This window comes from Giraffa tippelskirchi, chromosome 1 (genome assembly GCF_054371585.1).
Source record: "Giraffa tippelskirchi isolate mGirTip1 chromosome 1, T2T-mGirTip1v1.2.pri, whole genome shotgun sequence".
Classification (NCBI taxonomy): Eukaryota; Metazoa; Chordata; class Mammalia; order Artiodactyla; family Giraffidae; genus Giraffa; species Giraffa tippelskirchi.
Window position 1 is genome coordinate 111,106,426 of NC_137275.1, and position 26,820 is coordinate 111,133,245.

The 26,820-nt window shown below is 43.7% G+C and overlaps 2 protein-coding genes and 1 long non-coding RNA gene across 12 annotated transcripts in view; 2 read left to right on the plus strand and 1 right to left on the minus strand.

The window, feature by feature from the left end:
- LOC145505927 (neurotrypsin-like) overlaps window positions 1-20,595 on the minus strand; it is a 73,651-nt gene extending 53,056 nt beyond the window's left edge. Inside the window, 2 exon segments of the mRNA XM_081489284.1 lie at window positions 4,466-4,604; window positions 20,053-20,595. Coding sequence (XP_081345410.1) covers window positions 4,466-4,604; window positions 20,053-20,545 — 632 coding nt within the window. The 5' untranslated portion in view covers window positions 20,546-20,595.
- LOC145506702 (uncharacterized) overlaps window positions 1-25,713 on the plus strand; it is a 102,702-nt gene extending 76,989 nt beyond the window's left edge. For 6 of the 10 annotated variants that reach the window (XR_014054210.1, XR_014054205.1, XR_014054203.1 and 3 more), the window contains one exon: window positions 6,148-6,470. The gene's annotated coding sequence lies outside the window, so the exon portion shown is untranslated. Of the gene's footprint in view, window positions 1-4,817; window positions 5,173-6,147; window positions 6,471-19,847; window positions 19,902-22,968; window positions 24,094-25,522 lie in introns of those variants that run through there. The other 4 variants (XR_014054225.1, XR_014054241.1, XR_014054242.1 and 1 more) reach the window with 4 other exon arrangements.
- Window positions 25,714-25,760: 47 nt separating this feature from the next.
- LOC145506939 (uncharacterized) lies at window positions 25,761-26,246 on the plus strand. Its single transcript, XR_014054459.1, has 2 exons — window positions 25,761-25,838; window positions 26,122-26,246. It is a non-coding gene; the product is annotated as an uncharacterized LOC145506939 (long non-coding RNA).
- The last annotated feature ends 574 nt before the right edge of the window (window positions 26,247-26,820 follow it).

Consider the following 26,820-nt stretch of genomic DNA (forward strand, 5'->3'; position numbering starts at 1 on the left):
GTAGCAAAGAGTCGGACACGACTGAGTGACTGAACTGAACGGAACTGAGGGTGGTAGGAACGGCCAGCAACTTCTCAGGATGACAGGTGCTGCTGGGCTGAGGGAAATTGCCATCTCTTACAGAATCTCCTCAGTGCAAAAACCTATGTCCCAGGATATCACACCTTACTCAGCATGGGATGAAACTACAAATGAACTTCACCTCCTACACACACACATACAACAGGGGAATCTGTGGCTGGCTCAAGGTAAAAGCGAATGACAGCAACCACAGGCTGTAGAGGCTACTGGGAAAATAAAACTCTTAGGACCCAATTCTTTGTTTCCTGGCACTGAAGAATCCATTTGTTAGATCAAAGACCAAAAGATGCTTTTATTTTTGGACCATTTAGCTTCTGCCCATTTCCTAGTCAATTCAGTTCAGTTCAGTTGCTCAGTTCTGTCAAACTCTTTGCGAACCCACGAACCACAGCACGCCAGGCCTCCCTGTGCATCGCCAACTCCCAGAGTTTACTCAAACTCATGTCCATTGAGTCGGTGATGCCATCCAACCAACCTTCTCATCCTCTGTTGTCCCCTTCTCCTCCTGCCTTCAATCTTTCCCAGCATCAGAGTCTTTTCAAATGAGTCAGTTCTTCACATCAGGTGGCCAAAGTACTGGAGTTTCAGCTTCAGCATCAGTCCTTCCAATGAATATTCAGGACTGATTTTCTTTAGGTAGGACTGGTTGGATCTCCTTGCAGTCCAAGGGACTCCCAAGAGTCTTCTCCAACACCATAGTTCAAAAGCATCAATTCTTTGGCATTCAGCTTTCTTTAGAATCCAACTCTACATCCATACATGACTACTGGAAAAACCACAGCTTTGATGAGACAGACCTTTGTTGGCAAAGTAATGTCTCTGCTTTTTAACATGCTGTCTATATTGGTCATAAGTTTTCTTCCAAAGAGGAAGCATCTTTTAATTTCATGGCTGCAGTCGCCATCTGCAGTGATTTTGGAGACCGAAAAAATGAAGTCAGCCACTGTTTCCACTGTTTCCCCATCTATTTGCCATGAAGTGATGGGACCAGATGCCATGATCTTAGTTTTCTGAATGTTGAGTTTTAAAACAGCTTTTTCGCTTTCCTCTTTCACTTTCATTAAGAGGCTCTTTAGTTCTTCACTTTCTGCCATAAGGGTCGTGTCATCTGCGTATCTGAGGTTACTGATATTTCTCCCGGCAATCTTGATTCCAGCTTGTGCGTGATCCAGCCTAGCATTTCTCATGATGTACTCTGCATATAAGCAGAGGTGACAATATACAGCCTTGATGTACGCCTTTCCATATTTGGAACCAGTCTGTTGTTCCAGGTCCAGTTCTAACTGTTGCTTCCTGATCTGCATACAGGTTTCTCAAGAGGCAGGTCAGGTGGTCTGGTATTTCCATCTCTTTCAGAGTTTTCCACAGTTGATTGTGATCCTCACAGTCGATGGCTTTGGCATAATCAATAAAGCAGATGTTTTTCCGGAACTCTCTTGCTTTTTCGATGATCCAATGGATGTTGGCAATTTGATCTCTGGTTCTGCTGCCTTTGTTAAATCCAGCCTGAACATCTGGAAGTTCACGGTTGAAGCGTGGCTTGGAGAATTTTGAGCATTACTTTACTAGCATGTGAGATGAGTGCAACTGTGCGGTACTTTGAGCATTCGTTGGCATTGCCTTTCTTTGGGAGTGGAATAAAAACTAACCTTTTCCAGTCTTGTGGCCACTGCTGAGATTTTCAAATTTGCTGGCATATTGAATGCAGCAATTTCACAGCATCATCTTTCAGGATTTGAAATAGCTCAACTGGAATTCCATCACCTCCACTAACTTTGTTCGTAGTGATGCTTCCTAAGGCCCACTTGACTTTGCATTCCAGGATGTCTGGCTCTAGGTGAGTGATCACACCATCGTGATTATCTGGGTCATGAAGATCTTTTTTGTATAGTTCTTCAGTGTATTCTTGCCATGTCTTCTTAACATCTTCTGCTTCTGTTAGATCCATACCATTTATGTCCTTTATTGAGCCCATCTTTGCATGAAATGTTCCCTTGGTATCTCTAATTTTCTTGAAGAGATCTCTAGGCTTTCCCATTCTATTCTCCTTATTTCTTTGCACTGTTCACTGAGAAAGGCTTTCTTGTCGCTCTTGCTATTCTTTGAAACTCTGCATTCAAATGGGTATATCTTTCCTTTTCTCCTTTGCCTTTTGCTTCTCTTCTATTCACAGCTACTTGTAAGGCCTCCTCAGATAACCATTTTGCCTTTTTACATTTCTTTTCCTTGTGGATGGTCTTGATCACTGCCTCCTGTACAATGTCACGAACCTCCATCCACAGTTCTTCAGGCACTCTGTCTACAGATCTAATCCCTTCAATCTATTTCTCACTTCCAGTGTATAATCGTACAGGATTTGATTTAGGTCATACCTGAATGGTCTAGTGGTTTTCCCTACTTTCTTCAATTTAAGTCTGACTCTGGCAATAAGGAGTTCATGGTCTGAGCCATAGTCAGCTGCCGGTTTTGTTTTTGTTGACTGTATAGAGCTTCTCCATCTTTGGCTGCAGAGAATATAATCAATCTGATTTCAGTGTTGACCATCTGGTGATGTCCATGTGTAGTCTTCTCTCATGTTGTTGGAAGAGGGTGTTTGCTATGACCAGTGCATTCTCTTGGCACAAGTCTATTAGCCTTTGGCCTGCTTCATTCTGTACTCCAAGGTCAAATTTGCCTGTTACTCCAGGTATTTCTCGACTCCCTACTTTTGCATTCCAGTCCCCTATAATGAAAAGGACATCTTCTTTGGGTGTTAGCTCTAAAAGGTCTTGTAGGGCTTCAGAGAATCGTTCAACTTCAGCTTCTTCAGCATTACTGGTCAGGGCATAGACTTGGATTACTGTGATATTGAATGGTTTGCCTTGGAAATGAACAGAGATCATTCTGTCGTTTTTGAGATTGCATCCAAGTACTGCATTTTGGACTCTTTTGTTGACTATGAGGGCTACTCCGTTTCTTCTAAGGGATTCTTGTCCACAGTAGTAGATATAATGGTCATCTGAGTTAAATTCACCCATTCCAGTCCATTTTAGTTCGCTGATTCCTAGAATGTCGACGTTCACTCTTGCCATCTCCTGTTTGAACACTTAAAATTTGCCTTGATTCATGGACCTAACATTCCAGGTTCCTTTGCAATATTGCTCTTTACAGCATCAGACTTTACTTCCATCACCAGTCACATCCACAACTGGGTGGTGTTGTTGCTTTGGCTCCATCTCTTCATTCTCTCTGGAGTTATTTCTCCACTGATCTCCAGTAGTATATTGAGCACCTGGGGAGTTCATCTTTCAGTGTCATATTTTTTGCCTTTTCATATTGTTCATGGGGTTCTCAAGGCAAAAATACTGAAGTGGTTTGCCACTCCCTTCTCCAGTGGACCACGTTTTGTCAGAACTCTCCACCATGACCTATCTGTCTTGAGTGGCCCTACACGGCATGAGTCATAGTTTCAATGAATTAGACAAGACTGTGGTCCATGTGATCAGATTGGTTAGTTTTCTGTGATTGTGGTTTTCAGTCTGTCTGCCCTCTGATGGAGAAGGATAAGAGGTTATGGAAGCTTCCTGATGGGAGAGACTGACTGAGGGGGAAACTGGGTCTTGTTCTGATGGGCGGGGCCATGCTCAGTAAATCTTTAATCCAATTTTCTGTTGATGGGCGGGGCTGTGTTCCCTCCTTGCTGTTTACCTGAGGCCAAACTATCGTGGAGGTAATGAAGATAATGGTGACCTTCAAAAGGTCCCGTGCATGCACTGCTACACTCAGTGCCCCCAGCCCTGCAGCAGGCCACCACCGACCCATGCCTCCGCTGGAGACTCCTGGACACTCCCCGGCAAGTCTGGGTCAGTCTCTTGTGAGGTCACTGCTCCTTTCTCCTGGGTCCTGGTGCACACAAGGTTCTGTTTGTGCCCTCCCAGAGTCTATTTCCCAGTCCTGTGTAAGTTCTGGCAGCTCTATGGTGGGGTTAATGCCGACCTCCTCCAAAAGGGCTTATGCCATAGCCAGGTCTGCTACACCCAGAGCCCCTGCCCCAGCGGCAGGCCACTGCTGACCCTCACCTCCACAAGTGAGGCTCAAACATAGTTCTGCCTCAGTCTCTGTGGGGTCCCTGGGTCCTGGTGTGCACTTGGTTTGTTTGAGCCCTCTGAGCGTCTCTGGCAGGCATTTCCTAGTCAGCAGGGGTAGTAACAAGTGAAATGCATTTGTATGTAAAGGAACTCACTCCTTCCATTGGGGACCCTTTCTTTAAAAGTCTCCTGAGAGAAGTGAGTGAGGAACGTGAGAGAAGGAGAAGGAGGAGGTAACCTCTCCAAGGTAACAGCGGGGGGCCAGCACTCCCTTCAGGTATCAGCAGACAGATTCCGTCAAGGATGAACAAACTCACCCCAGCTGCAGCTGGTGACAAACAGCTGAAGCATCAGCGTCGTCCCAGTGGCTGCTACAAACGACGCCCCAGGCTCCATTCTCATACACTCCTACTGTGCCTTCAAAGGCGCTTTTGCCACCACGAAGCCGGACTGACCCTAAATGGAAAAGAATCCCCAGATCCTTGAATAGAACATAACCGTTTGAACACACTGAACATACTGAACGAGTCCTCGGGTAACATGCTGAGAGAGCCAGGCTTTCACTGTTCACAGCAAGTCCTTCTATCTTTAAAAGAGGATTTAGCAGGCACTTTTTTTTAAATTAACATCCTGATGTCAATGCTAAGGATACTTTCTTTCTTTATCCAGGCAAACAGAAGTCCAAAGGGAAAAAGTGGAAGACTGTGACTAATGGCAGATACTGCATCCCACATGTTTGATTACATCACATAGGAAGTTCTTATCACTTATGTATCACTTTCCATCTTCACGAGACATCACAGATTTTAAAAAAAGAAAAACAGAAACAAATACAATGCTGTTTATAAGTTACCTGTTATTGGCTGTTGTATCTTCCTTCTATCTGTTCTTCCACTAAAGAAGAATAAAATGTTTTTCCCCTTTTAGCCTCTACCAGTAGTTGTGAGAAGTCTAAAGACAATGTCTAAAATTTCAGAAAGGTGTTAAGTGTCAGAAATACTGTCTAATGTTAGTCTTAGGGAAACTGCCCCTAGGGAGACTGGTGTGGTGTAACTGAATGGCCCTTGAACTTCACTTCTCTTTACATATCATCCCCACTCAGCTGCTCCACAGTCCATAATTTGAGTCATTCTTCTCAGTCTTAAAAGAGTCAAAATTTAAATTAGAGCATCCCTGGGAAGATACTATTTTAAGTCTTATCCCTTAACTGTGGATCAAAGTGGTTACTAGGCTTACTGTGGTGATTATTTCATAACATATGCAAATTGCAATCACTATGCAGTACATCTGAAACCAACATAATAGCGTATATCAAATATATTTCAAGTTTTTTTTAAGTGTGCATCAAAGGACTACATTTCTCTTCTCACTGGCATTTATTCTTAGAGTCGGTCCTGAGGCTGCAGTTGAGACATGTGCAGAGGTAGAAGCAAACTCAGACAACTTAAAAATTTCATAAAAGTCTGTGAAAAGTCACTTAAGATGACCTTTGTTTCATAGGTAAAAGAAGTTAAGAAATTAAATTTTATTAAAAATTTCTGGCACATTTTACATATTTCAAAGTAATCTATGGCTTTATAATTATTTTTCAAAAATAATAGATTCTAAATCATCCATTCATTTCATTTGCATTAGCCTAGTCATCTATCACTATTATTTTCCACCCAATCATCCTTTAAAAATATAACTATTTAAGAAACACATATCCTATCTCTCATGATAAATACAAAGTGTCATTTAATTTAAACAAGAGGCAAGAACAAATGGAGACAAAGTTGCACTGCCAAATCCTGATTACTCAGGAGAGAAGGTGAGCGTGCATCATTCATATGGCAGATAATCTAAAACTGATTCATATATATTCTAACTTTCTTTAATTCAGACCAAGCAAGAGGAAGCCCTGTCTAGCTCAGTGAAAATGTTAGGGGGAAACACCAACTGAAACCGCTCACCCTGGCCAGGCACCACAGTAACCATCTCATGATTTATTTTATGACAGGAGGTCCTGGTAAAGAACATGAAACTAACAAGCCACCACCAACCAGAAGAATTTGGGAAAGCTCCAAAGGAGACACCAATCCCTATGTCCTACCAACTTCCCAGAATCCTCCTCGCTGGAATCCATCTTGACTGAGCAATGCCTGGACCAACAGGAAGGACCTGAGTCAGAATGACTGGCCAGAGACAACCCGGAAACTAATCTCATCACCATAGGTCCCAAGACTGTGAGCCATGGGGCAGAGCAATTCTCCTGGGTTTCCTTACAGTACTGCTCTCCACCCAGGCGCCCCTTTACCAATAAAATCTCTTGCTTTGTCAGCACATGTGCCTCCTCAGATAATTCCTTTCTCACTGTCAGACAAGAGCCTACTCTTGGGCCTTAGAAGAGGTCCCCCTTTCTACAACAAAAAGTGTGAGCTGTAGAATATTTTTAAAGAAATATGTCCAAAGAGTTTAACTGAACTTTAATGATTTCTTATAATCACAAAATGTCTTCTATAGAGACCCACATAATACTAATATCATGCACAGTAAAAATGTCTTTTGATTTTTTTCAAATCAAAGAATTCATTTGTTCACCTCAAACACATGTTATTTGAAATGATGTTTAATCCGAAAGTGAAAGTCACTCAGTCGTGTCCAACTCTTTGTGGCCCCATGACTATACAGTCCATGGAATTATCCAGGCCAGAATACTGGAGTGGGTAGCCGTCTCCTTCTCCAGGGGGATCATCTCAACCCAGGGAGCGAACTCAGGTCTCCCACATTGCAGGCGGATTCTTTACCAGCTGAGCCACCAGAGAAACCGTTTAATCTATTATCTGTTTATTAATTCACCACCACCACAAATACCACCGCCATCAAATTCTTCATGTCAAAGGGTTGGACAGAAGTTCTAGTAATGAAAACAAACTGGAACTCTACTCATGCATGTTAAATAATCACAATAAAATGTAAAATATTGCCCAAATCACTAAAAAGCTTTCAAAGAAGAAATGATGCAGGCATATTATCTAAATGATTAAGGCACCTATCTACAAATGAGGAGGAGAAAACTCTGCATAATATGTAATTGTTACCATAACATCATTATAACAAAAATGATAGCACTGGGAATAATTTCCAGGTCAATTATCAGTTCTACCATCATTTCTCACATGCACCAAACATGCTGTGAAAACCTGGATTTGTTTATCTGTATTTGTTATATGGCAAGAAATGTGGAGTGCTCATCCAATTTTCCTTTAACAAATGGATACAAATATTTGCAATTCTGGAAAGGCAGTTTGCATGTCAATGACTAGCGAATTCTCTGGAAGAATCCATTCTCAACACCAACATCCCCAAAACACACACCTGCCTAGCAGTGCCCCTCCACATAGTTTATCCTTTCCTTACGCCATAAAAATTTCCAAAATATCTGAGTAATCATCTACCTTGAACTCAGTGAGTATTTCTTACTGGTATGTAATTCTATGAGGTTTACACTTCTAATAATTTTTTGAAAGAACTTTAAAAAAAAAATATCAGCACGATAATATGCCTAAGATAAGAAAAGCATGAACACACAATTCATACTACATACATTTGAGACAGGAGGTAGTTTTTGTTTGGTTTTGGTTTTACTTCGTTCTTGCTTCACTTAGCTCTCTTAGAATGCTTAAGACGGTAGAACTGTAATTGGTTTCCCTTAATTTATGGATGAGGAAGCTACGGAGCCAACCAACTGAGCAGTTGCAGAGCCATGACAAACTGCCTCCCAGATTCCCTCCCTTGCTACCAGTCCCTTGCCTCCAAACCTGAGCAAAGACTTGGGATGCAATAAGCACTTTTCAATAGTTCAGGTACCACTTTATGCATTCTGCCATGTTGGCATTCACCAGGATGGTGAAATACTACAACAAATCTACCAAACATTACATGGGGATACACTAGCCAGGCAGATCCATAAGACAGTCTTAAGAGTTTCTCTATACTACAGAACACAAGAGAAGTGGCTTTCTGGTGATCTATATTTGAGGCTAATCCTCCAGTGGAGGCTGATTTGTCCCATGGGCTGTACAAATTTCTAGGACTGTACAAATTTCTAGGACTATACATTTGCACAAATTTATAGATACGCAATTACAAGAGGAAATAAAAAAAAAAAAAAACCAGAGAGAGAGAGGATAAAACAATAAAGCAATCCACAAAGGCCAGAGCCTGGTAAACTCATTTTTATTACTATCTTACTAACAATAAAATTCTTCAGACAAATTCTAGACCAGATTCTTTGGTAAATATTGCTCCGTTGTCACAGCCTCTTATTACCAAAAATTGATCTGTCTTCCTTGGTTCATACTTTCCTACTTCTGCCCAGCACTTTGCGATGTTCCTCGTAGTCTCAGCTCATGTCTCTCAGCAACACCTCAGTGAATCCAGGGTTGCATGGTCTTAAAGTCTCTCATGTGCCAATTTGATGGAAAAATATTCTATTCTAAATATTCCTATTTTTTAAAAAGTGTTAATAACAATAATCTAAAATTTGAAGTCTCAGACAGAGGTTTTAGATCAACTATAGTAGTCATTACTAATTTACAGACTAAACCAGTAATAGAAAAAAGTCTGGAACTATAAAGCTATGCATGATGGCATGTCATGGAGAGGAGCCCCTAGAGTTCATGAAAAGAATTATTGCAAAAAAACAAAGAAAACTGTCAGTCGTACCAGCCTGTTGGTATAAACAACTACTTAAAGGCAAAATGTGCCAATACACAACAATGGTCAGAATTCTACTACCTTAATTCTCTGCCAAAAATGTTGAACTTGGGGTAGGATGGAGTGGGAGGTGGGAAGGAGGTTCAAAAAGAAGGGGACATACATATACCTCTGGCTGATTCATGTTGACATATGGCAGAAACCAACACAATATTGTAAAGCAATTATCCTCCAATTAAAAATGAGTACATTTTTAAAAGATGTTGAAATCACTGTCATTTTAGTTTACTACTATTTTTTATTATGTAAACACATCTCCAGTTTTTATAAAGGAAAAGGAACATAAAAGATTTTTGTTACAGAAATTTGCTTTATGGATAACTTAGCTACAAAAAAAAAAAAAAATAGGGATTCCTAAAACAAAGAGACATTCCAGAGGGGTTCTCTTCTGCCATGTTATCAGTCTCACTCAATACAAGGTAATCTAGAGAAAGAGAGTTAACTAGATTAAAATTCTCTTCACAAGTTTCATCGGTTCTCAAGGCTATTGCAGTGGGCTGAATTCTTTTTTTTTTTTTTTAATAAATTTATTTATTTTAGTTGGGGGCCAATTACTTTACAATATTGTAATAGTCCTTGCCATACATTGACATGAATCAGCCATGGGTTCACATGTGTTCCCCCTCCTGGACCCCCCACCCACCTCCCTCCCCATCCCATCCCTCCGGGTCATCCCATTGCCCCGGCCCCGAGCCCTTGTCTCATGCATCGAACATGGAATGGTGTTCTGTTTCACATATGATAATATACATGTTTCAATGCTATTCTCCCAGAACGTCCCACCCTCACCTTCTCCCTCAGAGTCCATAAAATTGTTCTATGCATCTGTGTCTCTTATTCTGTCTCGCATACAGGGTTATCGTTGAAAGATGGTGATGGGCTGAATTCTTTTCCCCCCAAAATATGCTTAAGCATTGACCTCCGGTGCCTATGAATGTGTGAATTTATTTGGAAATAGGGTCTTTGCAGAGGATCAAGATAAATGAGATCATTAGGGTGGGCTCCAATCCAGTATGACTATGATCTCATAAAAAGGAGAGATTTGGACAGACACCCATAGGGAGAATGCCATCCGGAGGTTGCAGTTACATTTCCACAAGCCAAGGAACTATCAGAAGCTAGGAGAGAGCCCTGGACCAGATCCTTTCCTACTGTCTTGAGAGGAAGTATGGCTCTGCTGACACTGATCTTGGACTTCCAGTCCCCAGAACTGTGAAATAACAAGTTTCTTTATTTAAGCCACTCAGTCTGTGTACTCATTACAGCAGCTCTAGCAAACTAATAGACCCATTCTGGTATTATCTCTCCATGGACAGCTGGCAAAACCATCCATACTTCAAGAAGACCTAAAAGAAATATCAGGAAAGGAACCAAACATGTCAGTTATCTTTGTTCTCTAAATCCAGCTCATTTCAAAATTAGTGAAATGAAAAGGTATGCCTATTTAGTTAACTCCTTAAAATATACTTATACAATAGCACTCACTCATGTGACAGAAAAAACAGCAAAAACAAAGATCCATCCCAGTATTCTGAACAGAATTAAAAATAAATATTTCTGAAATCTTGTAAAAATCACAGTTTGATAAATGAGGAATAGAAAATTAATGTTATCGCCCGAATCCTTTCTCATCCATTACTGAACTTCACAGAGGCACAAAATACTTAATTTTAGTCAGCTCTATTGTTCTGGTGGAACCAGAAATTCATGCTGGTGACATCAAGCTATTATTCAGATCTTTGACAAAAAGTATACTTAAAGCTGAAAGTGATGTAGAAATTTCAGTTTATGAACTATTAAAAAAACAGAACAAAAGTCCATTACATATTGGACAATTTAGTACACATATTTGACAATGAATTAAATATAATCTTATGCCTTCTACTAAAGGCAAAATTGGAAAAATATATTAAGTGATCATTTTCTGTCTTAATTATAAAACATACACCAAATAATCACATTGCCTAAAAACAACTGAATAGAGAATTAGTTAGTTGAATTTTTCAAGTACAGTTGGGGAGGCTACATTAATTTTTATGTTTTGTTTTTTTCCCTACAGCTTATTTGATAGTATTCAGGTATTCTATTTTGCCGGGAGAATATCAATAACCTCAGATATGTAGATGACACCACCCTTATGGCAGAAAGGGAAGAAGAACTAAAGAGCCTCTTGATGAAAGTGAAAGAGGAGAGTGAAAAAGTTGGCTTAAAGCTCAATGTTCAGAAAACTAAGATCATGGCATCTGGTTCCATCACTTCATGGCAAATAGATTGGGGAAACAGTGGAAACAGTGTCAGACTTTATTTTTTTGGGCTCCAAAATCACTGCTGATGGTGATTGCAGCCATGAAATTAAAAGACGCTTACTCCTTGGAAGGAAGGTTATGGCCAACCTTGATAGCATATTTAAAAGCAGAGACATTACTTTGCCAACAAAGGTCCGTCTAGTCAAGGCTATGGTTTTTCCAGTGGTCATGTATGGATGTGAGAGTTGGATGGTGAAGAAAGCTGAGCGCCAAAGAACTGATGCTTTTGAACTGTGGTGTTGGAGAAGACTCTTGAGAGTCCCTTGGACTGCAAGGAGATCTAATCACTCCATCCTAAAGGAGATCAATCCTGGGTGTTCATTGGAAGGACTGATGTTGAAGCTGAAACTCCAATACTTTGGCCACCTCATGCGAAGAGTTGACTCACTGGAAAAGACCCTAATGCTGGGAAGGATTGGGGGCGGGAGGAGAAGGGGACAACAGAGGATGAGATGGTCGGATGGCATCACTGACTCGATGGACATGGGTTTGGGTAAACTCCAGGAGTTGGTGATGGACAGAGAGGCCTGGCGTGCTGCGATTCATGGGGTCGCAAAGAGTCGGACACGACTGAGCGACTGAACTGAACTGAATTCTATTTTGTCAATGATTACACTTACCCATAACTGAAATCACTTTAGCATTGTGAAATAATAGATTTTACTCAAATCATGCCATGTCAAAATGAAATCATCTTTTAACATAGGAAGCATCCCCTTAAATATCCAACTGAACTATACTCACCCCCATTAGTCCTCATCTATAATTCATATTAATTGTTCATTTATTATTTATGTAGATACCTTTCATACTGAGAAAAATATGAACTTGTCAGGTTCAAAATGAAAGCATATCTTTTGAATAAGCAATTCTACCCATTTACATTGGGCTTACATAAATCTATAAGCCCATCCGGGAGATGGTGAGGGACAGGGAAGCCTGGAGTGCTGCAGTCCAGGGGGTCGCAAAGAGCCGGATACGACTGAGTGACTGAACACCACCACCACCAATTATTCATGCATTTAAAACATTATACAATATAATGCAAAAGAATAAGACAATATATGCATTTAAATAACTTTAGCAGAAAATTTTACAAATTGTGTTTATACTGTTCAGTAGCTAAGTCCACACATAAACACATAGTGTGGGTATTAACATTTTATTGTACAACTCTAAGTGATGAAATTAAACTACACTTAATAGTAAGTTTATCTGTCTCCCAGCGTACATATCACAGGAAAGGTAATAAAAAATGCCTAGTATTATTTTGACATTTCAACCAGAGAGTGGGCATCCTTAACCAGAGGACTTAGGTGATTTCTTATTCATCTTTGTAAGTTCTGTTCCTGGGCTTCTCTGGTGGCTAAGCAGTGAAGAATTCGCCTGCCAATGCAGGAGGCACGGGTTCGATCCCTGGGTCGGGATGAGCCCCTGGAGAAGGAAATGGCAACCTACTTCAGTATTCTTGCCTGGAAAATTCCATGGACAGAGGAGCCTAGCGGGCTACAGTCCATGGGGCTGCAAGAGTCAGACACAACTTGTCAAAAAACAACACCTACACCTTACAACAACAACAAACAAAAAAGAAGCAACTAATCTTAGGAAACATCTTGCTAAGAAATGCACAAAATAAACAGGAAAAGTGCAGATGCTCCCAGACACAGCTCAAAGACTGGCGGCAGCCGGATGCTGATATACTGAGTGCAGTTCCTGGAGAAGGCGCTTGGGGGCAGCACTCTCGCTGCTGAGGGGGGTGTGCGCCGCCGCTATAATGTTCAGTTGCTAAGTCGTGTTCAGCTCTGCTACAACAGGGACTGCAGCAGGCCAGGCTCCTCTGTCCTCCGCTATCGCCCTGAGTTTATAACGGCTCCCAGCAAAACAAACACTGAGAGCACTTGTAAATTTTCACCATTTTTCATAAAAGTGAAAATTGGATTTCCTTTGGTTAGCGAAAACAAGTACTGATGTAGGTCTTTCTTAAAAGTGAAGCGGCATAAAGCAAACTTTCAAAAAGTGGGGGATACCTGTATAAGGATTGTATGGTCAGGCCATCCCAGATGGCCGTCCCCTTGCTCTCAGTACATCCCTCTGTTCCATCAGTCCCTGCGTTACACCCTACTCAGGTGACTGACCTTCCCTCTTAATCATAGAGCCTAATCAGTCAACTCCTACATACCTGCCCCAACTCCAGCTAGGGACTGTGTGAATTCTTAGAACAGAGCATCTCCACTATGACAGCTTATCAAAGGGGTGGTGAGAGGTGTGCTCCTCTGCTGGTTTCCCTGGTAACCAGTGAGCCAACCTGACAAGTCAATTTCCTCTATAACTGGTAACCTCCCTCTCCACCTCCCAGCCCCAGCTCTCACCTCTATTCCTCCTACCTCACACCCCCTACACACACACACACACACACACACACACACACACACACACACACACACAGCAAAGACTACTGCCATGTCCTGCTCACCGCCTGCCACACCTGGTGAGATGCTGCTTCAGGAGCTGGCTGCAGACATGTAAGGCCCCCGCATCCATTAAACCATGGACGTAGGAGGCTGGGCAGGCACCAGGGCTTGCAAGTTTGTGGTGTGCAGCCCAAGAGGACAAACCTCAGTCACATTTTTTGACAGACTCTGTTGGTTCTCTTGAATAACTACCTGCTTCTCCCTGCCAGGCGAGGCCCCACGTGTTCAGAGGTCAATCCTGACTAATACAGGCAAAGCATGGTAACTGCATTTTCCTTCCCAGAGAGTGCCAGGAAGGTCTGAGCAATGAAACACAGGAGGGAATCTGTGCAGAAGTTCTGGGAAGGTCTCCTTGCTCTTTCAATGGGACATACATAAAGAGGATACCCTATCTTGCTTCTTCAAGTTATTCTATCTCAATATAAAATCTGGAATAACCATCAGTCTAAGGATAAAACCACACTTTGAAAATAATAGAATCAAGAGAGTAGCAGAGAGATAGAGATGTACTATGTTGGAGCCCGACTTCTTGTAATATGAACAACAAACCTCCTTATTTATTCAGTCATTTTGAATTAGGTTTTCTATTCTTTGCCATCAAAATTGCGTGAACTGATCCAAGCCACATTCATATCCAAGTTCATAATCATCACCTGTTTTCCTTCCCAAACTTCACAGCCATCTTTATTTTCAGTTAGTAAAAACATATATACATTTTGTTCCAATCTTTTCCCTTCAACCTTATCATGAGCATTTTTCCATCTTCTATAGACAATCTTCACAATTATCACTTAGGAGCTGCACCACACACTGACTCTTTGAGACCCTATGGACTGTAGCCTGCCATGTTCCTCTATCCATGGGATTCTCCAGGCAAGAATACTGGAGTGGGTTGCCATGCCCTCCTCAGAGGATCTTCCCGACCCAGGGATTGAACCCACGTCTCTTATGTCTCCTGCACTGGCAGGTGGGTTCTTTACCATTAGTGCCACCTGGGAAGCCCTTAGGACCTGCACAGTATACATCAAATAAAGGGATCTCTGAATAATACATTATTGCTGCGCACTTAGGTTTGCCTTCACAGTTAAAAAACCAATTACTTTTACAAAGGTTACCTTCACACACACACACACACACACACACACTGCATAAATATAAATATATAAGTATATATGCTTCATAAATATATCCATATTTATATATGAATAAATATATATATTTAATAAATATATATGCAGTAAGAGAGTGTGTGTATGTGTGTCTGTGTACAGTGTGTGTCCAGGATAATCACTCATAAAAGGCAATAGTAACTGAACATCTAATTTTCTTCTTAAAATTTTTTTCACATTACTGAAGAGTCTGATAATGCCTCCAAATCAAAAGTATTTTATATCTGCCTTAGCCTGAAAAGGAGATTGAGCTCAATATCTAAAATCCAGCCAGGAAATGTATCAAATCTGTTGTTGCTAATAAATGATTTTAGCATCTGCTACATAGAATCAAGATGCAGCATTAAAAAAATTTAAAAAGGGACAGCTTTCAGCCAACTTTTTAATTAACCTTCACTTCAAACACCAGATGGACTTCAAAGAATACAGCCTGTAAACAGCAGCATTTATCCCACAAGACCACTATCTCTATTTGAATCAGATTTGGGTGAACAGATTAGCAGGACATGACAAAAAGTCAGATCTATGAATCATTCTTTCTGGTAAAATCTCAGTTATTAGAGCACTATTGATTCTTCTATCTATTTTACCTATCAGTCACTTAAGGTTGAGTTCCACTCAGCTGCTTGTAACAAAGAGGAGTTCCCAGCACAGTGCAAGCAAGTTGCCCCACCTGAGGGGCCAACCTGAGACTAGAGAAGGGATTTCCCTTTCCAGTCAGGAAGTCGTAAATTACTGGGGCTCCCCAGGTAGCACAGTGGTAAAGACTCTGACTTTCAAGCACTGCAGAAGGAAATGGCAACCCACTCCAGTGTTCTTGCCCGGAGAGTCCCAGGGATGGGGGAGCCTGGTGGGCTGCCGTCTATGGGATCGCACAGAGTCGGACACAATTGAAGCGACTCAGCAGCAGCAGCAGCAGCCAATGCAGAAGACACAAGAGATGGGGGTTCGATCTAGACGATTCCTTGGAGGCGGAAATGGCAACCCGCTCCAAGTATTCGGGCCTGAAAAATTCCATGGACAGAGGAGCCTGGTGGGCTACAGTCCACGGGGTCACCGAGAGACAGATCCAACTGAGCGACTGAGCACATTCCTGGAGGTCATCAGTCACCTGTTAATTCTTCCTGTAGAAATGTCAAAACTAACCTGGCTCACATTCAGTTAATAAATCATATTCTGGTGAGCTAAGTTGGTATTACCCCACACTGGTCAAATAACAAGTGTGGTACCATTTTCTAAAACCACACAAAAAGTTACCATAGGCCTGCCGTATGTGCATGCATGCTAAGTTGTTTCTCCTTGCGATCCTACTGCCTGTAGCCCGCCAGGCTCCGCTGTCCATGGGATTCTCCAGGCAAGGATACTGGAGTGGGTTGCCATGCCCTCCTCCAAGGGCATCCTGACCCAGGGATCCAACCCAGGGATTGAACCTGCATCTCTTATGTCTCCTGCATTGGCAGGAGGGTTCTTTACCACTAGTGTCACCTAAATCTAGTAGGATTAAGTCACAGAATGGCAGATTCAGCTGACGTGACCACCCACCGCTACACAGCTTAGGTGGGTTCTGATGCCCTCCCCTGGTTTTCCCTGACTGTGGCAATGAGTTTTCAGTTTCCAAATGACCTTGACTGCTCATTAGAAATGCACATTCCTCAGCCAGATTCCGGAGATTACTTAAACAGGGTCTCAAGGCTAGAGCCCAGGTATCTGTATTTTAATAAGCCCCCCCAACCACCACCCCCGTGCCATGATTCTAATGCTTATTGTAAGAACTAACTCTCCAGGCTGATTCAGGGTATTCCAATCCCCCAACGATTCTTTTATCACTGATTTGCAAGTTTCACACACCCAGGGCCCAGGCATAATCTTCCTTGTTCTGAGACATTTGAGCCATTGGAGTGTCCACGCCCTGCCCCACTCACCTGAGATCCCCCTGCCACCCCTTCAACTAGGTTTCAATCAACTTTCCACCTTGGAGACACCAGCTTCCTCATTTGTCTCCACGCAGCCAGGTACATGAAAATCTAGCCTCCAGTATATTTTTCAAAGGAGGGATTCCGTTACAATTAATCTTCTTTCCTTTTGTTCAAGCTATTTTTTGTTTAAAAAAGAAAGAGAACGAAAACCCTGGATATTTTCAAGCCATAAGAGACTGGAAATCACATGCATTGGGCCAAACATAGCTTCCTTTCTCTTTCCTTTTAAACTAGTCTTCAAGCTACAAAAATAGAATCATTAGGCTTTTCTACAGGCTTCCCAGGTGGCTCAGTGGTAAAGAATCCACCAGCAATGCAGGGGACACAGGAAATTCGAGTTCGTTCCCTGGGTGGGGAAGATCCCCTGGAGGAGGAAATGGCAACCACCTCCAGTCAGTATTCTTGCCTGGAGAATCCCACTGACTGAGGAGCCTGGCAGGCTACAGTCCATGAGGTCAAAAAGAGTTGGACACAATTGAGCAATTGAGCACACAGACTTTCTACATGTTTATATAATTAAAGAGGAAAATGAGCTATGGAGTGAAATGTGCACTATCTTATAATGTTCCTATAAGAATTAAATGAGACACTGGAGAAGGAAATGGCAACCCACTCCAGTATTCTTGCCTGGAGAATCCCAAGGACGGCAGAGCCTGGTGGGCTGCAGTCTATGGGGTCGCACAGAGTCGGACATGACTGAAGAGACTTAGCAGCAGCAGCAGCAGCAGAGGATGATGGAATCACTAAATGGGAGCATCTCCCATTGATATCTCCAGTTCTAGGTTACTTCTAGAGTCAAATGTAAACCTAGGGCCTCAAGGAAGACCACACTTCCTCTTGGTAGGAACCAACAGAATCAATTCCATGAAGACTTCGCATTTTTAAATTAAATATTCTGTGAGGAAAAGAAACATGGTATAGACACAAAGTGGGTTTTCTCACTGTGCCAGATGGGGAGACCACCTAGAACATGTAAGACAATCCTTATCAGTTCCTGGGTTACAGTAAAACTGATATTTCAGAAAAAAAAAAAAGAATTAAATGAGAAAACTAATATATAAAATGCTTAGCTCAGCATCCAACACAGAATGAATCCTCAATAAATCCTACCTGTTAACTATCAGGCTGGGCTGTTCTGGTACGTGCTCAGTGCTAGGAAAGTCCTTTGAATACATCTATCCCCAAACTGCCTTCTTCCAGATAAGGAAATCAAAGCTTGGGGGTTAAGAGTCCTACTCAACACTGTATAGCTACTGGCTGAGCCAAAGTGGACACCAGTGCTCTCCAGAGCACAATTCCATATTCTTTTCACCACACCATGATAGCTTTGTTTACACTCCTAACCGAATGTAGAACCAGGACAGCCATAGTTTCAGAACATGTCAGTCATTTTAAGGCATGACTATGCCCCGTCAGAAAGTGAGGAGTGAATGACAGACTGAGCCTGGAAAGTAATTAAATCATTACAGAGCCAGCAGACTGTTTTCCTGGTTCTTTTTTTTTTTTTTGGGTGGGGGGGGGAGTGTATTTATCTCCCATCTTGGGGGGTTTCTTTTGCTTCTCTTGTGTTCAGTCAGGCACTTTATTTCAGGAAGTACACACTATTATGCAGTGCTTAGAGTTTTGTCTAGTGAGAATTAGCTATCAGCATAAAGGTATCTATCCCAAAGAGTCTGTACTGATGTTAGGTTTAATTTTCTTTTCAACACAAGAGGGTGGGGAGAATGAACCGCCAAGCTATTCTCCTCATTCCGAATGTAAAATTTAAAAAATTATGTGTTAAACCGAGAACAATAGATCACTACAGTGTTTTAACTTTGAATTCTACTTATTTATATATATATGTATACACAATAGGAAATATGAAATATAATAATAGAAAAATGAAAAAAGTGTCAGTGTTTGCTAACCATGAGCTTTTACTACAAATAAAGAGTGAAACAGCACTAGGGCTGTCTGCCTGATATCACCTCAAATTTTTTATAGCCACATTGGCATTCTGTCTGTGTAACAAGTGTAGCGATGACTTCATTCTCTAGGATGAAGGATAATGGATCTTAACCTTCCTATCACTTCCCTTTAACTCAAAGCACTAATGCAACTGAAGGTACATATAAATAAAATTTTATGAAGGGAAAGAATGGCCCTGTGAAAGTTTAACCTCCAAATCACCAAAAGGTACAAAGTACAATATATCTCAGAATCACAATTAACAAAGCCCCTGCCACAAAGCTTGGATGGAGAGCTGCCAAAAATTTTTTTTAAGGAAAATCTAAACTTTGAAGAACTTTAGGGTTTTTTTCCACAACTATTAAAGAAAAAAAAAAAAAGCCCTAATGGTAAACAAAACGCCACCAACTCAAAACAAAGCACTGTTCAAAGGCAGATGATTCACTTACATTAAATCTACTAATGTGATCTTTCACATTAATTAATGTGAAACATCTTACCAACTTTATCTCTTTACCAACTAATTCCGGTTTTCCACAAATAACATATACAGTTGAATACTGGCATTCTTGAAAACAGCACTTGACTATATCAAGTTGCTTCTTCCCTAGAATAGTTACTATTCCTATCTTTTGCCTTTCTTTCTTCTCCACTCACTGATATTTACCACGCTGTGCCCCAGAACATGAACATCATTTGACAAGTCACATTTGGGCCCAGAAAGTTTGCAAAAACCTTTTCAAATACATGTCAACTGCGGGCAGAAATTGAGCGGGGGGGTGTGGTAATTGATTGTCATATTAGATTTAATATTTCCCTTTCCAAAACAGGTAATTAGAAACTATCTTCTCTTTTACTTTGCCACTTCTACGTAAATACGGCACCATTCTCAAGGCAAAGCTGATGCAGAAAACACACATCCACGCCAAGCGCGCGCGCACACATCCCCTTCCCCTCCCCCCACACACATCACAGTGGCTGGAGACAAGCCCGCAGCCCGGAGACAAGCCGTCACCCAGGAGCCCCGAGAGTGCACCACCCTCCATTGAGACTGTCACCCCAGGTAACCGCACACAAAGCGCGCCTCGCTAGTTCACAGTCACGGTGCCAAGGTACTTGGACGGTAAGTCCGTGGCCGTCCACCTTCACACAGAGCGAGGCAAACCCGCAACCCCACCCGCTCTCACTTTCTCCTCCAGGAGCACCTAACGCGCTCGCCCACCCAGGCGGGCTCCCCGCCGGGCCCCGGTCGCCGCCGCTCCGCGGCCACTCACCCCGGCTGCAGTCGCAGTAGCCCCAGTCCACCTTGCCGCGGGCGTCCCCGTAGAAGCACCAGGGTCTGCCCGCGCCGTCCGGACTCCGGCAAAAGTTGTGGCGCTGCCCTCGCAGTTGCGCCCAGCCCGCCGGGGGCGACCGCGCGAGGAACGGTGGCACGTCTGCCCAGCGCAGACAAGGGGCGCCGGAGTCTGTCACGTTGGCCCCGGGCGCCCCGGCGGGGCAGTCCCCGGGAGGCGGCCGGGTCATGCGGAGGCCGTGCGCGCGCGAAGCGCGGAGCGCCGGAGGGGGGTGCAGGACGCGCGGGAGAGGGGGCGGCGGGGGCGTCTTCTGTGGCCGCCGCTGAGTGGCAAGGTAATAAGGGTCCTGGGGACCCCGAGAGGGCGCATGGTGATAGCGGTGGTGGAGCGGATAACCGAGGACCGAATCAAAGCTGACCACGCCGGGGAGCGCCCCGAGAATCAGAGCCACCGCGAAGTGGGGGAGCTTCATGGTGCCGGAGCCGCGGCGTCTGTTCCATGCTCCCCGGCTCCGCCGTTTCTGAAGGGGAGGCGGGGGAGGCGCTGCGCGTCCCCGGAACCCCCGCTCCAGCCCCCTCCCGCCCTCCCGCGCGCGGACCGCCTCCCGCCGCGGGGCCCGCTGCCGCGCCCCTGCTCGCTGCGCTCGGGAGCGGTCCCGGGCGGGGAAGGCGTGCGCTCCGCGGAGCCCTGGCTCGTAGAGAGGACCGGCCGAGAGAAGGCGCCGACCCGGGGACTCTGCCCTCTGGCGGCGGGCACAGGCGCGCGGTCTCGCCCCGGAGCCGGGCTCCGCGCTGTCCTTGCCGGGCTCCCGCTGTCAGCGCGCCGGGCCGGGCCAGATCAGCTCGCTGGCACCCCGGCGGCCTCGGGGTGCCTGAGCCAAGTCCGAGGGTGCCCACGCGGGGGACGGTCTTGGCTGCTCTTTGCCAGCAGCCGACACCACCACAGCCTTTCCGTCTGGCGGCTGCCAAACCTGCCACCAGCCCCTGCAGCCCACCTCTCCTCCACCCCTTTGCCGCGCTTCATTTCCTATGTTTTGAAATATTTATAAGTGTGGATGGGTTTAGTCCCTTGAAGTCCCGGGGTAAAAGCTATCAAAGCCCACTTGGAATGCCGAAGCCATTTTCCTGAGCTGTGAGCTCCTCAAGGACAAGACCACATTTCGTTTCCTTTATCTCCCAGTGCTTAAAACTTAAAACCGCGGGCCACACTTATTAGGCTCCAATAAACATTTGCTGAAATTAAATTCCTGAACCGACCCAGGGAAAGCAGGTCGAGCCTTTCTACTTCCTGCCACCCACTCTCCACCCGGTGCCCTGAACAACACCAGTTGTTTGGTTATTATTGGGATTCAGTGAAGCCCTCTTAATACCAAATTTCCTTTCTAGCCAGAGACGACTTCATCCGTCCGGGTCTCCATCCTATCCAAAAAGCCCATCCCTCTAACACCTGCCTCGTTTTGGCCGAGCATGGGACTTGAGTTAAGCCTACTCATTTGCCTCTCCACAGTGGACTCTGTCCACCGGCAACTCTATAGCTGTTGGCTCGACCTTAGGAAAGCCTTTTCAACAGCTCCCCCGATTTGCACTGCCCCACTTCCCCGGCCAGAAAAAAAAAAAAGTTGGTTTAGAATCTTTTTAAAAATCCCTGAAGCTGGATGTTTTAGGGATTTCCCCCTTCAGTTGTTCCTGACTATGCCACGGAAGTTAAACAAGAAACAAGGAAGGCCAATAAAAAAGGTAATGTTTTACATCCTGGCATAATCGTGTTGAAGTGTAGGGGAGACCGGCTGCCCCACAGTATACTGTTGTTTAGTCGCTACTCTTTTATGACCCCATGACTCTTTTGTAGCCCACCAGGCTCCTCTGCCCATGGGTTTTCTCAGGCTAGAACCCTGGAGTGGGTTGCCGTTTTCTTCTGCAGGGGATCTTCCTGACCCAGGGATCCAACCGGAGTCTCGTGCATCGCAGGCAGATTCTTTAGTGCGGAGCCACCTGGGAATCCCATCGTACACTCCTCTGAAGAAAACTTGAACATTAAATGTTTATTGTTAAAACCTAGTTTCAGTTAGAAACTGAATTAATTTCCTACCCCCAACTCAAATAATCTTAGTTTAACCATTCTGAATCATATTACTGTTTTCTTAATTTTTCACCCCTGTTAATGAAATATCTGATTTTTACTTAGAGAAGTGGACAAATGAACAATATTAGGCATCCAGGAATGTGTTTATTAAATCTTTATTCAAGATGTTTTTGCTCCAGATGCTTTTACCCACTGTTTCATTTTTTTTAAACTTACACTTTTCTGATTCCAAAAGCATAGTTAAAACTGTACTTGGCGAAGAAGAGTAAAGTTAAAATACATATTTGGGGGAAGTTGATTTACTTATTTTAGTAGAGGTCAGCAGAATTCACCAATCACAGATTTTTTCTTTTTTTTTTTACTTAACCATTGATTTGTACACTTTATTTTTTTAATTACTTCTTTATTTTTATTTATTTGTCTGTGCTGGGTCTTGGTTGTAGCACATGGGCTCTAGTTCCCTGACCAGGGATTGAACCCAGGCCCCTACAGTGGGAGCACGGAGTCTGAGCCACTGGACCATCAGGGAAGAATCACAGTTTAGTCAGTTCAGTCGCTCAGTCGTGTCCGACTCTTTGCAACCCCATGAACCGCAGCACGCCAGGCCTCCCTGTCCATCACCAACTCCCAGAGTTTACCCAAACTCATGTCCATCGAGTCAGTGATGCCATCCAGCCATCTCATCCTCTGTCGTCCCCTTCTCCTCCTGCCCCCAATCCTTCCCAGCATCAGGGTCTTTTCCAATGAGTCAACACTTCGCATGAGGTGGCCAAAGTAGATTCCGACAAATCATAGATTCTTTGTCTATTATAGGTGACAGTTCTAAAAGGAATCACCCCTTTTCTTCAAAACTGAGTCTCCACCTTCTGCCACTCACATGATGGTCCAAGAAAGGCTCGCCCTGGGATTCTGATCGGCCCGCTTAGCCCTGCTTCTCTCCTTTCTCTGCATGGCTCCTACACCCAGGGCTTTCACATTTGCTGAGAGTCTGGAGGCAGACCTGGTCCCAGTGTACCTATGCACCTTGGAGAGAGGAAAATAACAAGAAAGAAGTGAGTAGAAGAGAAGATGGTTGGAACTGAGCTCCCAAGAATAGGGACCCTGGTGTGGCCTCTTCTCCAGCCCGTTTTACACCTAAGAGGAACTGACAATTTTCCAAGGTCTACTTAACAGTTAACAAGTTATGAAGCTGATTCATACGAAGTGGAGTTATCCACAGAAAATTCCACATCTGGATGTAATCGCCTCCATTTTAAAGCGTACCCTTTCCGAGATGATAAAACAGCACGTCTGTAATTGGACTGTGAAGTCAAGGGCCTCGATTTGGGTTTTGTCCTCTATTTTACAGGGAAAGTATGACTTAAACAGACCTGCTCTTTATGTATTACTCCGCCCTCCTGCTAATCTCTTCCTTCCCTCTCTTCCTTCATTCCTCCTGGCTGCTACCAACATGCAGATGTTTAGGATTTCCAATTCCCCATCCGATGGAATGGATTCCCCTTCCCTGATTTGCGTTTCTCCCTCCTGCCTCTGTCACATTACACTGCCTGTGTTGGGGGCTGGGGGAGAAGCCTCCCTCCACCCCGGAGAACCACCACCTAGCCACCGCTCCTCAGCCGCTCCTCACCCGGTCACACACAGCAAAGCCAAAGGAAAGGGGGCGGCAGCTCCATCGTGTTACAGCTGCAAGAAGCCCACTGTGGATGCTTTCTCTGCTTTCCAATCCCTTCAGCAGCGCTAAAGGAGCCAGGAGAAGGAACAGAATGAAACAGATGACACTTGGCAGGCATTTCCCAGCACAACCCTTCAAAAGCCCCATGAGGTCCCCCAGTCTCTCTTGTCACCTCTGTAACCTCCAGTTCCATCAAGCAACCTGGGTGACAAAGGCTCAAGAGCTCAACTATCCCCAGCCTCCCAGCCAAAAACCTAAAAAGGGAAGTGAAGAGGGGTGTCTCCCTGCCCACCTCACAGCAGGGAGGAGGTGCAGCCTTGGGGGTGGAGCCGGGCGCGAGTATTGAATACATGTGCATACCTGCACTTTACTGTGGCAACTGTGTTATATAGGGACATTTGGTTTTATGGTCGTTTAGGGGATCATTATGCTTTACCTACATAATGGACTGAATATACAGAGTTCTAAAGCCAATACACCAAATAACTTGGATAAGTTCCATGTACAGTTTGGGTACTGCCTGTATTTGGAAAAGCAAAATGCAGTATTTACTTGAACAATTCCAAGTGCAAAAATATTGTTAAAAAAGAAACACTGGGCATTGTTCTTTCACATAAAAGCAAAAATATATTAAATAATATCAATAACATAAGTCCATGTCTAGGGACTGTGGAAGATTTAAAATTATAAGACATTATCAGGCCTTTGGTCAAGGGGGGGTGGATACAACAAAAGAACATATAGTATTTAGTTAAAAGTTCTGGAAAATAAAAGAAAGGTCCAGAAAACAAGTAATGAATTGCTAAATGAATGGCACAGTGGTTTGGCCAAAGGGGCTCTGCTTGACTCATTGTATTCATAATGCTTTTAAGAGGCATTTGATCTCTATTTTCCTTATTGTTTTAAATAGAATTTTATAAAACAGAATACTTTTTTGTTTCCATTTATTTTAGAAAGTTCATCTAACCTTGGTGTAATCCCTACCTGGAAATTAATTCTGTAGGTTCATTTTCAGGCTTACTCAAATTATACATAGGGTATATGAAGAATATAGATGTAAATATATAGATTTTCATTGTTGTTTTGTTGCTAAGTCATGTCTGACTCTTTTGTGACCCTATGGACTGTAGCCTGCCAGGCTCCTCTGTCCATAGGATTTCCCAGGCAAGAATACTGGAGTGGGTTGCCATTTCTCTCTCCAGGAGATCTTCCCGAACCAGGGGTCAAACCAGCATCTCCTACATTGGCAGGAGGTTTCTTTACCCCTGCGCCCCCCCAAAAGAAAAAATGTTATTTTGGCCTTGAAATATCTTAAGCAAGTTCCCTTAGTTTCCTAAGTCAAAGGCTCAGCATCTTCAAAAAAGGGATAGTAATCATGTTTCCAAGATAGATCTGATGGGGGGAGGTAACTGAGATAATGCCTATAAACTGATGAGCAGAGCACTCAGAAAGTGCCAACTATAATGCGGTAGATTAGCCTCAGTAACTGCCTTTGAGTTTTAACTCCTCAGAGTAAGTCACTCTGTGAAAACCTGCCTCCACAAAGCAGAAAATCCCCTCCCTACCACGCCCCTGTCCCTTGCTGCCCCCCAGCATCTCCCCTCTAAGATGGAAGACAAATATGCAGCCACCCTAGCTTCACTCCCCTGAACACTAGTCCTGTCTGATGGGTTTTCTGTCTCCTCATCCCCACAGGTTTGGTCCCTGAAAGCCAAGGCACTCCGGACAAACCCGAATGAACTTTCTGGTCAACCCATCACTAGATATTTTGAGTTAAAACTCTTTTCCTGAGCCGTCTGCCTGAGGATAATGAGTAGTTTTCAAATCTCTCAGTTGCAAGTGAGCTGTGGTCACTTGTAAAAGGAGTAAACAGATAGAAAGAAAAACCTGGCTAGAACTGTTTGCCGGTGATCTGGGAAGCACAGAATCTCCGTGTTGAAAAGGACTTAGAGCCCCAACTCTGTCAAATGCAGGAAACCTTTCTAGAATTTCCTAACAAGTAGACTTCCAGGTATTTTTTAAAAACTATGGGTGGGGGAAATTTCTACTTGGAAGCTAGCTCACTCTGTCTCTAGAAAATCCAAATTGTTAGGAAAATCTTCCCATCTACTAAGCCACAAGTTGCCTCCAGGTGGAAACCTACTTTATCCAGCTATGATGCTGGTTATACTCCTACTGATTTAGAGTCCAGCAGACCTGGGTTCAAATCCCTATTAAATTTATTAGTTTCCTGGCCTCCGGGGGGGGCAGTGGTATTAAAGAATCTTTTCTCCCCAACTTCTTTCACGTTCAAGAAAGAGATCTCCCCATTTGGAGTGTGCAGATCCAAGAACGGCAATTGATTCGCATTACTGGACTCCCTTAATAGTATTATTGTGGGAGGTATGAGTCTGTGTAAGAATAAATGTTCAATGTCCTATTTTCCCTCCTTTTGCTTACTGTTTTCCCTACTTCATCACTGGAATCTTAGGGACCATAAAGTTGAGATTTGGACCTGGGTTGAGGTTGAAAGAGAGGGAGAGAAGCAGTTTAGCTGTTTAGTTGTTTGCCTACCTGGTGGCTCAGATGGTAAACAATCTGCCTGCAATGCAGGGTACCTGGGTTCTATCTCTGGGTCAGGAAGATCTCCTGGAGAAGGGAATGGCAACCCACTCCAGTATTCCTGCGTGGATAATTCCATGGACAGAGGAGCCACAAAGAGTTGAAGTCATGAAGAGTTGGATACGACTAAGTGACCAACACTTCCACTACTACTAGGAAACTACTTTGGGGTTTGGGATCAAAGCCTCAGCTAATTGTAAAAGTCTGCATTTGCCCGGCTTGTATCCTATGCATAAACGTCCTCCGGGGAACTCATTGCCTGAGGATGGGAGAGGGTGGGAGTGGAGATAGGATTTAAGGGTCCTGGCTCCCCACTCATCCATCAATCACTGCTAACCTCTTCGGAAATAGAGTTTCCCTGTTTGTAATATGGAGATAACTCTATTTTACGA